The 15,935-nt window shown below is 50.7% G+C and overlaps 1 protein-coding gene across 2 annotated transcripts; it reads left to right on the top strand.

Moving 5' to 3' along the window:
* Positions 1 to 5,708: 5,708 nt before the first annotated feature.
* On the top strand, positions 5,709 to 15,361 carry LOC125538683 (probable amino acid permease 7). 2 transcript variants are annotated; one of them, XM_048701952.1, is made up of 8 exons: positions 10,222 to 10,240; positions 12,880 to 13,012; positions 13,152 to 13,385; positions 13,516 to 13,609; positions 13,796 to 14,010; positions 14,126 to 14,259; positions 14,387 to 14,614; positions 14,717 to 15,361. In XM_048701952.1, the coding sequence occupies exons 2-8, from the start codon at positions 12,943 to 12,945 to the stop codon at positions 15,116 to 15,118; spliced, it is 1,377 nt and encodes a 458-aa protein (XP_048557909.1). In that variant the 5' UTR covers positions 10,222 to 10,240; positions 12,880 to 12,942; the 3' UTR covers positions 15,119 to 15,361. The 2 variants fall into 2 exon arrangements, with proteins under 2 accessions (XP_048557908.1, XP_048557909.1); XM_048701951.1 differs by lacking the exons at positions 12,880 to 13,012; positions 13,152 to 13,385; positions 13,516 to 13,609 and adding exons at positions 5,709 to 6,077; positions 6,206 to 6,442 and having other exon boundaries at positions 10,147 to 10,240.
* Positions 15,362 to 15,935: the final 574 nt, after the last annotated feature.

The raw sequence follows: 15,935 nt of genomic DNA, 5'->3' as shown, positions 1-15,935 counted from the left end.
GCAAGGCACGTATTGTATTGTTGCCATCGAGGATAAAAAGATGGGGTTTATATCATATTGCTTGAGTTTATCCCTCTACATCATGTCATCTTGCCTAATGCGTTACTCTGTTCTTATGAACTTAATACTCTAGATGCATGCTGGATAGCGGTCGATGTGTGGAGTAATAGTAGTAGATGCATAATCGTTTCGGTCTACTTGACACGGGTGTGATGCCTATGTTCATGATCATGCCTAGATATCATCATAACTATGCGCTTTTTTCTATCAATTGCTCGGTAGTAATTTGTTCACCCAACCTAATATATGTTATCTTGAGAGAAGCCACTAGTGAAACCTATGTCCCCCGAGTCTACTTTACATCATATTATTTTCCCGTCAACTAGCTATTTCTTTCACCGTCTATTTTGCAATATTTACTTTTCAATCTATACAACAAAAATACCAAAAATATTTATCTTATTATCTCTATCAGATCTCACTTTCTTAAGTGACCATGAAGGGATTGACAACCCCTTTATCGTGTTGGTTGCGAGGTTCTTGTTTGTTTGTGCAGGTACTAGGCGACTTGTGTGTAGTCTCCTACTGGATTGATACCTTGATTCTCAAAAACTAAGGGAAATACTTACGCTACTTTGCTGCATCACCCTTTCCTCTTCAAGGTAAAACCAACGCATGCTCAAGAGGTAGCAGGGTGCAGTCTTCGGTCTTCGTATCTTCACAGCCCATCATTCCGGCCCATGGCTAACAGGCCGGACGCCCGAGGACCCCATAGTCCAGGACTCCCTCAATGGGGAAACGAGAGTCCGCGGGGCTGGCCGGGCCAAAGGCCTCCTGGCCATGCTTGCTCGGCGCAGACTTCGAGAGTTCAGAGCTAGAGTCTGGGGCGAGTCCGGCCTTTCAATGATAGGGGGAACCCGATCTGATTCTGAGTTTGCCAAGGACACAATCGCCTCCGGATCTCTGATAGTGAGATTTGTAGCAGAGAGTCCGGCGGGCTCCAAACTCCCATCTTCGGACCTGGCAGTTTGCTCCGGATCTAAGGCCAGAGCGGTGATCGGGGCCACGAACCCTTCGAAGATCAAGTCTCCCCGGATATCAGCGACATAATTTAGGTTCCCGAAACTGATCTGATGACCGGGGGCGTAGTTGTCGATCTGTTCGAGGTGGCTAATCGAGTTGGCACGCAGAGCGAAGCCGCCGAAGACAAAAATTTGACCTGGGAGGAAAGTTTCCCCTGAAACGGCATTGTTACTGATGATCGAACGATCCATCGAACCTTCTGTCGATGGCACAGTGGAACTCTCAATGAAAGCACCAATGTCGGTGTCAAAACCGGCCGATCTCGGGTAGGGGGTCCCGAACTGTGCATCTGAGGATCGAAGATAACAGGAGACAAGAGGGACACGATGTTTACCTAGGTTCGGGACCTCTTAATGGAGGTAAAACACTACGTCCTGCTTGATTGTATTTGATGAGTATAGGGGTTAGAAGAGTTGATCTACCTCGAGATCATAATGGCTAAACCCTAGATGCCTAGCCTATATGAATTCTGATAGCCTCTATGGACTAACCCCTCCGGTTTATATAGACACCGGAGGGGCCTAGGGTTGTACAGAGTCGGTTTACAGAGAAAGGAAACTACACATCCGGACGTTTAAGCTTGTCATCCACATAGAGGAGAGTCCCATCCGGACACGGGGGAAAATCTTCTACCTTATGTCTTCATGGCCCATCAGTCTGGCTCACAGCACACGTGCCGGACTCTCGAGGACCCCTTAGTCCAGGACTCCCTCAGCGTGTTGGGTAAGCCGGAGGAGAGAATCCCACCGCCGATGTTCCGGGTTGTGCGGCGAGCTTCATGTTGTTGTTTCGTCAAAAGAAAGTTGGGATCCAGATGAGCTAAAGGGTGAGAAAACCTTACTTTCCGGCTCGATTGTTGAACTTTCTGTCTTGGCAAATGTTCTGAGCCGGAGGAGAGAATAATTACCTCTTCATCGTCTGCACGGCTGGCCTCCGCATCATCCTGATAGTGATCATTATCAATAAGATGTACAAAAAATGAGCGAAGGGAGTCAAATTTTACCTCCGACTCATCATTTTCATCCAAGTCAAATAACTCAGAGGGGTTGGTCTTCTTCTTGGCAGGCTTTTTAGGAGCCTTATTCTTTGTTCGGGTCTTTTTCGCCGGTTTATCTTGAAGTTTCTTATTCCAGAAAGAAGAGTCGGCCTGCAACAATCAAATGGCTAAGAAAATAATTCAACGGAAGATGACTAAAGTTGGAAATCGTTTAAATACTTACAGTTGGCGGTTTGTTGATTACACAGAAAGGATTTAACCATGTTTTGCTGCAATCTGCCAAGCTCTCGTTCAGCAGGGTTTTGGTCATGTCATTGATGTCTTCATCAGTTAGCACTATCTGGCAGTGTCGTTGGGGATCTTTGGCATCTCTAGTGTACTCGCACATTAAGCCGGATCGGCGGCTTAAGGGCAGAATTCTCCATGCGACCCAACATCGGACTAGATTGATTCTAGTCAAGCCGTTAGCCATTAAGGCTCTGCTCTTTGAAAAGACGGGCATATATTTGGCCCGTTCTTCTGTGCTGATCCGTTCTGGCAAAGGGTGCCTGTTGCTAAGCCGGTTCTCACGATAACCTGGCAGAGGATTCTCTCCTTCTGGAGAAGTGTCTTGGCAGTAAAATCAAGTTTGGTTCCAGTCCTTGGGATGACTGGGCAGTTTGGCGCCTGGGAAGGTGGCTTCTTTCTACCTCTGAAGCGAAATGCCACCTAACTCTAGGCTGAGCCCGTCTGTGAACTCAGTCTGCCGGTTTAAATAGTAAAATTCCCTAAATAGTTCTATAGTGGGCTCCTGTTGTAGGTACTCCTCGCAGAACACTTCAAAGTTGCAAATGTTTGAGATGGAATTGGGCCCAATATCTTGAGGGTAGAGCTTGAAAAAGTGCAGCACATCACGGAAGATTTTCGAGCCGGGAGGAGTAAAACCTCGGAGCAGATGATCAGTAAAGGCAATTACTTCACCTTCCTTGGGCTCAGGAGGGGTTTCTATGCCTGGGACCCTCCAATGGATGACATCTTTGTTGGCTAAGACGCCCGTTTGAACATATTCGTTCAATGTTTCCTCGAGGACCCAGGAAACGACCCAGTTGCATGAGGTGACGGTCTTCGCTTTAGACATTTTTTACTACAAAGGAAAATATTGCCGGGTTAAGGATTCTGATGCTAAGTCGGCTAGTCATCAAAAAGTAAGTGCTACCAAGAATGACATAGCTAAACCGGAAGACAATACCGGGTTATGCGTGTGAAGAACATATCTTGCCGGCTTAACAAGGGGACTAATGCTATATGGCGGGTTGTGGTTTATTATATGAACCACCCGCACGTTTTTAGTGGAGTGGATCTATGAGTGATTTTTGCTAAGTCATGGACAAACAGATTTCACGAATTGGTGCTAAAATTTTGGATTTATAGAGGTTCAGAAAAAGGAAATAAATTCTAGACCTAAAGTGAAGGCAGTGGAATAACTCATATGTTCAGATGGATCTTATACAGAAAAAACATCTACTGCGATTGGAAAAGGGATGTTAAGCTACTACCGCGCGTCTTCAATATCATGTTCAGATTCAACTACGTGATCTAAATAAGGAAAAGAAGAACAGAGAAGAACTCCGACGAACTGGGCAAACCCTAATGGAGATCTGCTACATGGGAGGAGGAGTACTTACTGATGCAGTTGAACAGCGAAAGTGCGCCGCAGTGCTCTGATCCGTTCAGGTTGATGCAGCGGCCGCAGTCGAGGCAGATGACGAAGGCCGACGGCGGCGGAGCTTGGGCACACAGGAACGTTGCGAGGAGGAAGGCGAAGACGAGGGGGCAAGGGTGAAAAAGTGAAAAGGACCCCTGTCCCTATTTATAAGGAGATGGATAAATGGCATGCGCAGGAATCGAGGAGGCTGAAAAAATGATTATGTGGCTACGCGGACGCCTCGATTTTCGGGAGATCCATTAAAGATAAAGATATGTTGAGATGTTCTGGGCTTCGTGTGAAGTTAATGCAAGATGATGTCATGGTGGTTAACATAATTCTGAGATGTGACATCAAGGCGGGTTATAATGAATTGGAAAGGGATTAGCGATGGAAAATTCTGTTAAGTCAAGTGCTGAAGATTGATGTGAACAAGTTCAAATCAACCTGGGGCCTAATGTTGGGGATATAACTACTAGGTATGACCCGCCCAGGGGGGCAGGTCATTTCACTGGCGGCTTAAAATAACGAGGCCCAAGAAGAGATGAAGATGGCGGTTCATAGAGCAAACTTATTGAAGGCCCAAGACCCGGGGACGACTTGAGGCCCATGGATGTGAGCCGCCATATGTTTAACTTGTACTGTAAGGCAAGCTTAGTTAGTTACCGAGTTGGACACATTGTGTATGAGCCGGCCGGAACTCTGTAAGCCACCGGGCATCAACCTGTATATAAAGGGGTGACCCGACGGCGGGTTAACTCAAGAAACAATTGAACGAGAACTAGGTCAAGCGTATTCGCTCCATGGTAATCGAAACCCAAGCAATACAACCTAAAGCAGGAGTAGGCTTTTACCTCGTTGAGAGGGGCCTAACCTGGGTAAACTCTCTGTGTCCTTTTTCCCGTTTAACCCCTTCAACCTAACCTAGTTGCGATGGCTCCACACCTAAATCCTTTTGCTAGGGCATCTGCCGTGTTAAGTCCACGACAGCCGCCATGCATCGGTACGGGGTAGTGGCGCGTGGATCTGGCCGTCTCGGTGTGGGCAGAGTGGTCAAATCCCTATATCCGAGCCGATGCCAGCTCGAAGAGCGCCTCATGGAGAGAGGTTGCCTCCGGCCGCCGGATCCTTACCAAATTTCATCCTGGTCTTTAGGCTGAGAGGCTATTGCGGCTTAGTAAAGCCAGAGGGCGAGGGGCTTCATCGGCTCTGGGTTTCATGCTCCACGTCGTCGGTGGTTTTCTACAGCAGTTTCGACGGCGGAAGACACTGGCATTGAGCATCTTCGGCTTGTACGGAGAAGGCGATGGACCAACTCTGCTGCAGTTTGGTGGTGGCAGCCGCACTGTTTGTATCCTTTATGTATGTTTGTATTTGTACGAGTTCATGTACTGACTTCCTTGTCCTTGATGTATAAATACAAGTAGCGCGTATACCTACGGGTGTACGCTTTCAAAAAAAATGTCAATGTCTGCTTTTGTTTAATAAAATATGTCAGAAACGTCAGGAATATGGGATGTTTAAATGAAAATCATCGGACTTTCATGAAAATCATGCGGTTTGTTTAAATTCCATTTGAAAAGTGTCCGGACGATTTGAGGTACACGGTTGTATGTCCGCCCTCTTGTGGATACGTCCGAGCATGCATGCGGACGGATACCGTGTCCATTCTAGGGGAGCTAAGTCTAGTGTACTTCACAAAATGCCAAACAGTTTACCCCTGCCCAGGTAAATCTGGTTTGTTCGGGAGAGATCCAGAATACTCGATTGTTCGAAGAACAAAACATGCATGCTGCAATGATTGCACATAGTAACATTCTCAAAACCAAATTTGGTTTCCGCATACAATCTGTGGCCCCGAAAGATTCGCTGCAATTACGGAGTGCCCCGCTGTACCTCCGTGTGAATTGACCACAGTGCAATCAAGCGGCGCCAAGTAGCAGCACCTCACCACACCGGTGTGGAGGCCTACACGCGGCGAACACTCGAGGAGCCAGTCACAGCAGAGCCTCTCACGCATGCGATTCCCGTTAGTACAATAGGTCTCTTTCCTCGTCCTCTCGATCCACCGACGCATCAGTGCCTCCTCAAATAACAGCTGACCGATCGAGCCACCATTTGCCAAGAAGTTTTCCAATCAGTTCAGCGAGGCTCCGTGATACGATTCCCCATCCGTGCTCTCCGCCGGCCGGCCGGGAAGGGAAGGGAGCGGAATTCCTCCGACGATGGCGTTCGGCGAAGGGGGAGGCGACGCCACGGCCCCTCTCATCTCCTCCGACGGGCCGAAGCGCCATCTCAACATCGTCAGGAACGGTGAGCGCCCCGCCCGGACCGAACCTCATCCCCGTCGATCCATCCATCGATCGGTTTCTTTGGATCCTTGTCTCTCGTTGCGTTTGGTCGTCGATGTTTGCTGACCCCGCCATTGGATTGGAACGCAGGGAACGAATGGACGGCGTCGGCGCACGTGATCACGGCGGTGATCGGGTCCGGGGTGCTGTCGCTGGCGTGGAGCATGGCGCAGCTGGGGTGGGTGGCCGGGCCGGGCATGATGGTGGTGTTCGCCTCCGTGACGGCGCTGCAGTCCACCATCTTCGCCGACTGCTACCGGTCGCCGGACCCGGAGCACGGCCCGCACCGCAACCGCACCTACGCGCACGCCGTCGAGCGCAACTTAGGTACGCAATCCACGTCCCGCCCGTCCTTTTCCGTTTCTTGGCATCTTTTCTGTCCAACTGTTCCTAATCCAAATCTTCAGACAAGATGATATTATAGTTAATGAGCGTGTAGCTGTATCCGTTCACTGTTCGCCGCGATTGAGTGACAGTCTGACAGAGACAACATAGCCACACATTGGGCATCAAGTTGTTAAACAAAGATACAGTGTCTTTTTTTAGCGTATTAAACAAAGCTACATGTGTTACACAAGGGGGGGGGGGGGGGGGCAAATTATGAAGTCACGTCTCTGTTCTTCTTGTCTTCCTTACCTATTCTTTCCATTGATGTCTCTGTCGCCCATGGTGCTTCTGTACCTTGCAATCTTCATCACATTATTGCTTCTGGTGTGTAACCGGAGCGAAGGAAACACAAACTCTGAGAGACACAGGAGCGGAGACGAGCACCACTGGAGCAAGAGATCGATCGAAGAAGGCTCGTGAATCTCGCGGCTGGACCAGGCATTCTGTGGAGCTCGTCAAAAGGGCGCGCAAACGGCTTGGGGGCACGTTCCTAATCAAACTGCCCCGCTGATTAGAGACCACTAATTTCTTTAATATAACTGGTCGCAGTGCACGGGTTCGTGTTTGGGACTGCAGAGCAGGACAGCTGGCTATGGCTAGCGGGACTGTCAAGCAACAACGGGAAGGGGGTGGTGGTCCGTTTGAGCTCGGCAAGGCATGAGACAAGTCTTACAAGTTACAGCCAATGTGCAGCTGCCGCGTGGGCGTGGCGCGGCTGTTTGATTTGTGACCCTAATCCGTAACCCCTGTGGATTCTTCCGCCGGACCAAACGTGCTTCTTTTTTTTTTTGGGGGTGGACCAAACGTGCTTCGTCCATAATGAAGCGATACGGATATGCCAACATTGTTGGAAGTTTGGGGCAAGCGGGTCCAAAAGTCGGCGGCCCACCTTCTTTTTCAACGTGGCTACACCGTGAGAGTTTGGGGGCATGATTAAAGCCTAGCTTGGCTTGCACGATGTACACCCAACAGAGTGGGGAGGTATGGTTTCCGTGAAGCAATGGTGGAGCAGCGATGTTCATGATGTCACAACTTTGAAGGGCGTGTGTCTTTTATTGAGGCATCTCCAACGCTAGCCTTCAAATCGTTCGGACAAAACTTTTTCACAAATCGGAGACAAACTAAGGGGCTTCACGGCCGTCCGAACTGTAGCCATACCCGCTTCTGACCATCCTGACCCATCCAAAACCATCCTCCCTCGCGCGCGCACATTCCCACCCGTCGCTAGCTACCCGCTTTCATGCCTCTGCAGAGCGGCCGCTCCACATTGAAGTTGGCCCAGAGCGGACTAGACCTCTCACTGGCTCCAGCATTGAAGCCGCACACCGGCCGAGGGTGCGTCCCTGGTGTCTATGTTTGTTCAATGCTGGAAACGCGTTACTGAACGGGACAGGACATATATCTACCATGCCCGTTCAATGCCCCGTTTGTCCGTATGCCGCCATGAAGCAGGCTCGTCAGTCGAGAAACCCACTTCGGTATCATGCATTGATGCACCGCTCCACGTCCTTCTTCCTTGCACCACATTCGTCATGACTGCAGGCGGCAACGCTCTGTGGGAGAGCCTTTCAACGGAATGAAGCACGCTGGCCACTTGCTAGAGCCGTCGTGCCAGGCGGGTCGAGGCTGGCATGCCGGCCAGCTCGCCCGAGGTCTCCGACGACGAGGACAACACCACGATGGAGACGGGCTCTCATAACACTGCACCGTATCCCGCGCATGTGCATGTCGGCTTTACCATGGAGCAGGCGCATGCGCACTTCAATGCCGCCAGTGCGGAAGAGCAGGCCGAGCCAGCGCCTATGTTGGCATTCTGGTAGGCGTGGGAGGAACAACGGTATAACATGTTCCTCCTAGAGCAGCCCCGGCTGGTGGGAAGGGTGTCAAATTGACGGCGAGCGCGTGAGCTAGGAGGCTGTGACGAACCCCAACTTCGTTGCAAGCAACGTGCGATATACGAGGTCGCCTGCCGCCACTCGCCCGGAGCAGGTCATCGCAGGGGCGCAGCTGCAGGCGATCACGGACAAGAAAACGCAAGTTGCGCCTCCTACGCGCCACCGACGAACTTTCGGGCGGGCCGGTGGGACGACGAGAGCATCGGCGCCACCATTTTCATCGTGGACCTCACGTCCACTAGTAGCGAACAAGGCACGGACTCCTTCGAGGATGAGTAGGGCATAGGAGGTGGCAGGGCCTTGTGTCCCATATGGGTCGGTCCGTCTCTCATGGTCTACTCTTCCTTGTTGGAGACCGCAGCTTCATTTCATCTGTCTTATCTCCGGTTAGGGCTGGACCAAAAGCTCGTAGCTCGCGAGCTTAATGAGCGCTCGATAGTTCGGCTCGTTAAGCTCGTAGCTCGCTTTTTAATGAACAGAGTCAATCATTGATTTTAGCTCGTTAATCTTAACGAGTTTAACGAGTGAGCTAACGAGTTTCACGAGTAGCTCGTTAAGCTCGTTTGTAACAACACAATACATATTTTTATCTTACGTGACAAACTTTTTGTAACTCCTCAACCCATCTATTTATCTAATCGACATATGAGGCAACAAACTACTTCATTTCTTTTTATAGTCACCATATTTCATCTTGCAAACCATACCTAGACATTTAACATGTATATGGTAACACATTATAATCTGTTAACAAGCGCTCGCGAGCGCTCATGAGCTTAATGAGTTTCAAACGAGCCGAGCTGAGCAGAGTTTTCTGCTCGTTAATCTTAACGAGCTTAACGAGCCGAGCCTTAACGAGCGCGAGCTTAACCAGTACGAGCTTAACGAGCCGAGCTGCTCGTTAGTCCACCGCTATCTCCGGTGCTCATGGAGACGAGGATGGAGGACGCGGTCCCAGGAAGGGAACAACACGTGCTGGGACACCGGAGGCCGCCGTAGGATAGGTTCAGGTCGGTACGTTTTTCTTTTATTTCTAGATATTCAAAATGTAATGATGAAAATTCGTCGTGTTCGCATGAATGTCGTCTAGTTTATATAAAATCTGTCATGTTTGCACGAATGTCGTCTGGTTAGGTCAAAAGGTTATTGAAATGTATGCGGACAACGTTGAATGTTGGCATCCGGCATCAGTGTCTGCGGACCGGTCCTCCCTTATCCGCGAACAGATGCTGGAGCAAATTTGCGAGCCAGCGTTGGAGATGCCCTTATGTTGCTTATCTAATGGAAAATCTAGAAGGAGCAAAATGCGAATGCCTTCCGCAACACCATGATTCTGATGATGGGTGTCATAGTTGCTAGAATTAAAAAGGAAGCATCTTTGTGGTGCCTCGCCGGGGTTAAATATTTGTGTAATGTAATACCGTGCGAGACTGAGAGTGATGTCTTGTATTTCGGCCTTTGGCCAATACCTCTAAAAATCTTCTTATTCAATGAAAGTGTCAAGCTTTTTGCATTGTTTCAAAAAATAAAAACATTGTTGGAAGTCGGAACCTACTAGCAACCCTGTTTCCGCTTTCATTATGATCTTTTGTATATTATTACTCTTTTTGTTTGTGAATTTGTATATTATTACTCCTAGCGTAAAAAGTTTAGTTCCTAATGGCTGGTCATTGACCCGCAAAAAAATAAAATAAAATAATGGCTGGTCATTTCTGGAAGAAAAAAAAATCATACTGTATTATTTGCCAGGTAGCAACAGCGCGTGGGTCTGCCAGTTTTTGCAGCAAACAGCCTTGTTCGGCTACGGCATTGCCTACACCATCACCGCTTCCATCAGCTTCAGGTACACTACTTTTCTTCTCATTTCATGTCGCTCGTTGCTGCGAAACCACCCTTCTTTCTTTTTTTATACGAGTGGCTGTACTGAGTGTTCGGCTTATGCCTTGATTTTTATCTAACCGACCCGTCGGCCTACCAGGCTCCCCACAAAGCCCGGTGCTGTTCTTTTCCCGGCCCATCCACGCAGTTTGACCCTCGGGCCATCCCAGTTTTTTTGTAATACTCCTAGAAAAACAGGACATCCAACTTGTTACTAAAGCTTGGATGGATCTCCAGGCCCAAAGTGGCCTCGAGACACTTCGTAGACCATAGATTGGGCCGGTAGGAGCCTAGCCCGTTTCCAAATGTCTGCTCTACAATTTCTAATTTCCAATTTGCCTAAAAATAAAAAAAATGCTCTACGATGTCTAATGGGCGCATGCTTGCCCCATGACTGTGAAAACAACGTACACATCAGTGTTCCCTCCCCGCACTGGCGTGCTGGCCGTTCTCCCTGGATGCCATTGCCAACTCGTCGTCTCCGGGTTGTCACGATCTATCTGGTGCTTAGCATGCGCGAGAATGTCGTGCCCAATTCGGCCGGAAGGGTCGTTTTCTCGAGCGACTACAATTGGACCGTCAAGTCAACAGAGAAGTTGAGAGAAAGCTACTGTACTACCCCAGCATGTACTCCTATATCTATCTGCAAGCTTGCACTAGCAGCGGCGGTAGGCTCCCCGCAAGTCCAAATACCCGGACTCTATCAGATCAGGCCAAGGGTGACGCCTCCTCGTGACCAACTGACCACTAGCACGTTCCTGGGTATGGCGCTTGCGAGCGAGTGACCATGGAAATGGTACCAATTTGGTAAAGTTGTTCGGTATTGATATCTAAGTATATTTTCAATAAAAATTGGTTAGGTGCATCAAGTCGAGAGGCTTTGCTTTCTTTTTGGGGTAAGATACGTAAAATTAAGGGACTACCATATGCTAGGTACTCCCTCCATTCCAAATTACTTGCCCGAGAAATGGAGATACATCCATTTCTGCGACGAGTAATTTGAAATGGAGATAGTACCTGAAAACGTTTTTTGCAGCGGCCACTTTTGTGAGGACCACTAGGTCTTGATTCAACGGCTGGAAATAGATCAGGCACTCTTCGTTCTTAAACTGATATTATTCCTCCTCTTGTTCACCCGTTGGCCTCCGCCCCCTTGGTCGGCGGGCGATGCCGCGCGTCGCCACATCGTCCCGCCCTCCCCCCGACGTCGTGCTAGCTGTCGCCCCCGGCCACCCCCCTCTCCCCCACCCATACACACACGCGCACGCACATGTCAAGTTTTTGACTCGCTCCTGCCAACTCCCACCCGTGCACAGCTCGGCCTCGCTGGCGCCGGCGCTCCTCATGCTGTCCTCACCTTTAGGCCCCTGTTTGGTTCGGCTGTGGATTTCTAAAAGCAGATGTGAAAAATCTGCTGTGGAAAAACAACTGTGGAAAATCTGATGTGAAAAGATGTAGGTCATTTGGCAAACCAGCTGATATAACTTTTTCAGATTTTGACCCGCAGCGGAATCAAATTTTGGAAAGCACGTCCTGGGCTGCTTCTGCTTTTGGTACATATTTTGGCAGCGGATTTCTGGAATCGGATTCTACTAGGTTCGTCCTTTGGTTCAGATTTTGCCGCGCGGCAGCGGAATCCGTCGATAAAATCTGAACCAAACAGGGCCTTGGCCTCGCGCTTTGTGAAAAAAGTGACGGTCAGGCCTAGCATTTGGCAGACACGGAAAATTTATTGTCAATCACTTATACTCTCATGTGTCAATTTATATTGCCTCTTTAGCCATTTTTTCTTAAGCCTTCTTCAACATTTACACAGCACCGTGGCATTTTCATGGTCATGCATAATTATCGACACATTGCCTATAAAGATTGGAGACAAGATCATAAACGATTGTGGGATGGGCATGGGCAGTCATTTGCTGCCAAATCTCGAGCATAGCATCCCACGCGGAAACGTCCTTCTATGTTGTACTAGTATGGTCCTAAGTCCTAACCCTTACGGCCCTACCTCTAGGTGCAGTTCAATGGACCAACCGGCTGCATGCATGTGCATTGGCAGCCCACATGCTAAACATAGCCCCTGATTATCTTCAGATCCAAATGCCATCACTACGCCGGTCCGAATCCACCGGAATTTATCCCGCGATCCTTGATTCATCATATCCGCATCCACATTTCCGTCACATTTCGGTCGATAGAGAAGATACTCTCACCAGATTCACAGACACTCGCCCAAGCTGGCCTGCGTATCTCCGGCGGTCCAGCTTCACTAATTCGGGCAAGGGAAAAAGTTACGGGATCCGCGTCCAAAAGAAGCGGACAGAATCGCGACGGCGACGGCACCAAAGATTCACGCACGCACTGGTCCGCGGAGGTTCACCGGCATGGCGATGCCTGTCTCACTCTCGTCTCGTCTCCGCTAGCTCCTTCTCCACCCGCTCGCCACGAACCAGCTGACAGTCAAAACCGATTGAGAAAGGGGCAACCTACCCGCTACGTCCCCGCGGGACCCACGCACCCACAGTCGCTACGTGCTCGATCGCTCCGGTCGTGTGCCGCCGTATAGCTCCGCGGTTCTTGGCTGAACCCCATTAATTCTTCCAGTCTCTTCCCGTGGAAGCGGCGCGAAGCTTGGCTTAGGGCGAGCCTCTGCGCGGTGCCGGGGCAATGGCGGTGCAGCACTCCCTCCAGGTGGTCGACGGCCGGTGCGACGACGACGGGAGCCCGCCCCGGACCGGTATGCATGGCGCCACGCACCTCCTCCTAAGTCCTAACACGCGATGCGCGGTTGCTTCTTCGTTTGCTTACGCTGCTGCTGCTGCCGCCGCCGGCCCGGCGACCGGCGTGTCCTGCCGTGCCGTGCCGTGCTGCTGCAGGGACCGAGTGGACGTGCGCGGCGCACATCATCACGGCGGTGATCGGGTCCGGGGTGCTGTCGCTGGCCTGGGGCGTGGCGCAGCTGGGGTGGGTGGCCGGGCCGGCGTGCATGCTGTGCTTCGCCGTCGTCACCTACGTCTCCGCCTCCCTCCTCTCCGACTGCTACCGCTGCCAGGACGCCGAGAAGGGGCCCAGGAACCGCTCTTACATGGACGCCGTCCGCGTCTACCTCGGTACTATCCTTTAGCAACCTACATATACTCAAGCATGCAAAGCTATTCAGCTTGTATGTGCATGTGCTACTGCTCGCCCGTGCTGTGGTACTGTGATTTGATCGGTGCATCACTCTGGCAACGTGCTCAGGCAAGAAGCAGACCTGGGCTTGCGGCTCGCTGCAGTACCTGAGCCTGTACGGCTGCAGCGTCGCGTACACCTTCACCACCGCCACTAGCATCAGGTAGCCGCCGCCTCGCCGGTCATCACCAGTTGCATCGCAGCGTCGGTTGAGCAAGCAAGAATCAAGTGGATTAATTGGATTACTAGAATCATTTTGCCTTCCCTTTGTGCTATTAGTAGTTTAGTACGTGCTGCTGCTCGATTTGCAGAGATACATAACTCAGATCGATTGTTTTGCATGCTGCAGGGCGATCCTGAAGGCCAACTGCTACCACGCGCACGGGCACGACGCGCCCTGCAGCTTCGACGGCAGCTACTACATGCTCATGTTCGGCGGGGTGCAGCTCCTCCTCTCCTCCATCCCGGACTTCCACGACATGGCGTGGCTCTCCGTCGTCGCCGCGGTCATGTCTTTCTCCTACGCCTTCATCGGCCTCGGCCTTGGCCTCGCCAGCACCATCTGTAAGTACTACGCCCTGCTTATCTCCCAGACCCGGACAGCCAGTCAGATTACTTAGTCGATGATCTCAGTATAAACGTTGAAAAATGACACAAAATTGACACGCTTGTTCTTCAGCTAACGGCGTCATCAAAGGGAGCATAACGGGCGTCCCAATGAAAACCCCTGTCGCCAAGGTATGGCGCGTCTCACAGGCCATCGGCGACATTGCGTTCGCGTACCCGTACTCCTTGATCCTCCTAGAAATTCAGGTAATACTCCTAGTATCATCCGTCTTTTCAGAATTACTTACTGTATTTGGTAGTACTGTCAGTAAACCACTGAGCAGGATGACACGTTGTTTTGTTTCGCTCGTGCATGTGCCAATACACACTGTAGGACACCCTCAAGTCGCCACCGGCCGAGAACAAGACGATGAAGAAGGCGTCCATCATCTCCATCCTGGTCACCACCTTCTTCTACCTCTGCTGCGGCTGCTTCGGCTACGCCGCCTTCGGGAACGACGCGCCGGGGAACCTCCTCACCGGCTTCGGCTTCTACGAGCCCTACTGGCTCATCGACTTCGCCAACGCCTGCATCATCCTCCACCTGCTCGGCGGCTACCAGGTACTACTGCCCAAAAGTCAAAAACCCTGAAACTCTGCAGAGCGATTTTATTACAGAATGCAGAGCTCTGAACTGATACGAAGCAAAACAAAATGTGAGCAGGTGTACAGCCAGCCGATCTACCAGTTCGCGGACAGGCACTTCGCGGAGCGGTACCCGGGGAGCGGGTTCGTGAACGACTTCCACACGGTGAAGGTGCCGCTGCTGCCGGCCTACAGGGTGAACCTGCTGCGGGTGTGCTTCCGGACGGCGTACGTGGCGAGCACGACGGCCGTGGCCATCTTCTTCCCCTACTTCAACGAGATCCTGGCGCTGCTGGGCGCGCTCAACTTCTGGCCGCTGGCCATCTACTTCCCCGTGGAGATGTACTTCATCCAGCGGAAGGTGCCCCGCTGGTCCACCCGGTGGCTCGTCCTCCAGGGCTTCAGCACCGTCTGCCTGCTCGTCAGCGCCTTCGCGCTCGTCGGCTCCATCCAGGGGGTCATCACCCAGAAGCTAGGCTAGTAATAGTGTAGTATCTTCGGGCTGGGATTGGGTTGCTCCTTTCTACTACTAGTGTGTCATAGCGACTGGGGAGCATTAGGTTTCTCCCTCCGTGCTGATGAACAAGCATGTTGTATCTGCTGGACCGCAGTGGCACGCCGTTTTCAGTGCCTTCGTTTCTGGCCGTGGCTGATGCATCGGACTGAAACCTGTACACATGTTAGATTGCCAGGTTACTTGAGTTGAGGAGAATGTTGGCAATCCTGTCCCGTGCAGCGCGATGTGCAGTTGCATAATTCAGAACTTGACTGATTGCTCAGCGTTGCCTGGTCATTCAGCATGCATAAAACATGCGCCTGCAGGGTCGATTTTACTGAAATGATGGGAAAGAACATGATCCGGGGGGGGGGGGGGGGGGGGGGTTTCTTGGGATTGCTTTGCCTGGCCTTGGTCTTCTTGATGACAAGGGTCAGAGAATAAAGTAGCAGCCTCATCTCAAGAGTGTAATGGCAGCGCAACACATATAAATGGTGCTACCGTACTCCATATGCTGTAAAGATCCTCGTAAAATAACTACGTCAAGATTAGTTTATCATCCAAAACAGTTCGGTCCTCTTGGGTTGGAGGCTTGGAATACTTTCTGATAAGACACACTATGAAAAAACGATAAGGGCATTTACAACCACATTTGCCTAATTTAGCCCTTTCTATGTCCACAGACAATTTGAGTTCACCCCTCTTATGTTCGTTGTTTACAACCATCCCCTCATTTCTTACCCCCATATCCATGCAAATTCATGCAATGTTGATCACGTAAAAACAAATCCATACAAAGCAT

Source organism: Triticum urartu, chromosome 2 (assembly GCF_003073215.2).
Source record: "Triticum urartu cultivar G1812 chromosome 2, Tu2.1, whole genome shotgun sequence".
NCBI lineage: Eukaryota > Viridiplantae > Streptophyta > Magnoliopsida > Poales > Poaceae > Triticum > Triticum urartu.
This window is presented reverse-complemented; position numbering and strand designations above follow the sequence as displayed.

What these genes read in the sequence shown, in the direction of transcription:
- LOC125538683 (XM_048701951.1), top strand. Translation starts at nt 5,990, where the DNA reads ATGGCGTTCGGCGAAGGGGGAGGCGACGCCACGGCCCCTCTCATCTCC. An exon ending in ACCGCTTCCATCAGCTTCAG is followed by an intron (nt 10,241 to 13,795) that starts GTACACTACTTT and finishes TGCATGCTGCAG; the next exon opens with GGCGATCCTGAAGGCCAACT. An exon ending in ACCTGCTCGGCGGCTACCAG is followed by an intron (nt 14,615 to 14,716) that starts GTACTACTGCCC and finishes AAATGTGAGCAG; the next exon opens with GTGTACAGCCAGCCGATCTA.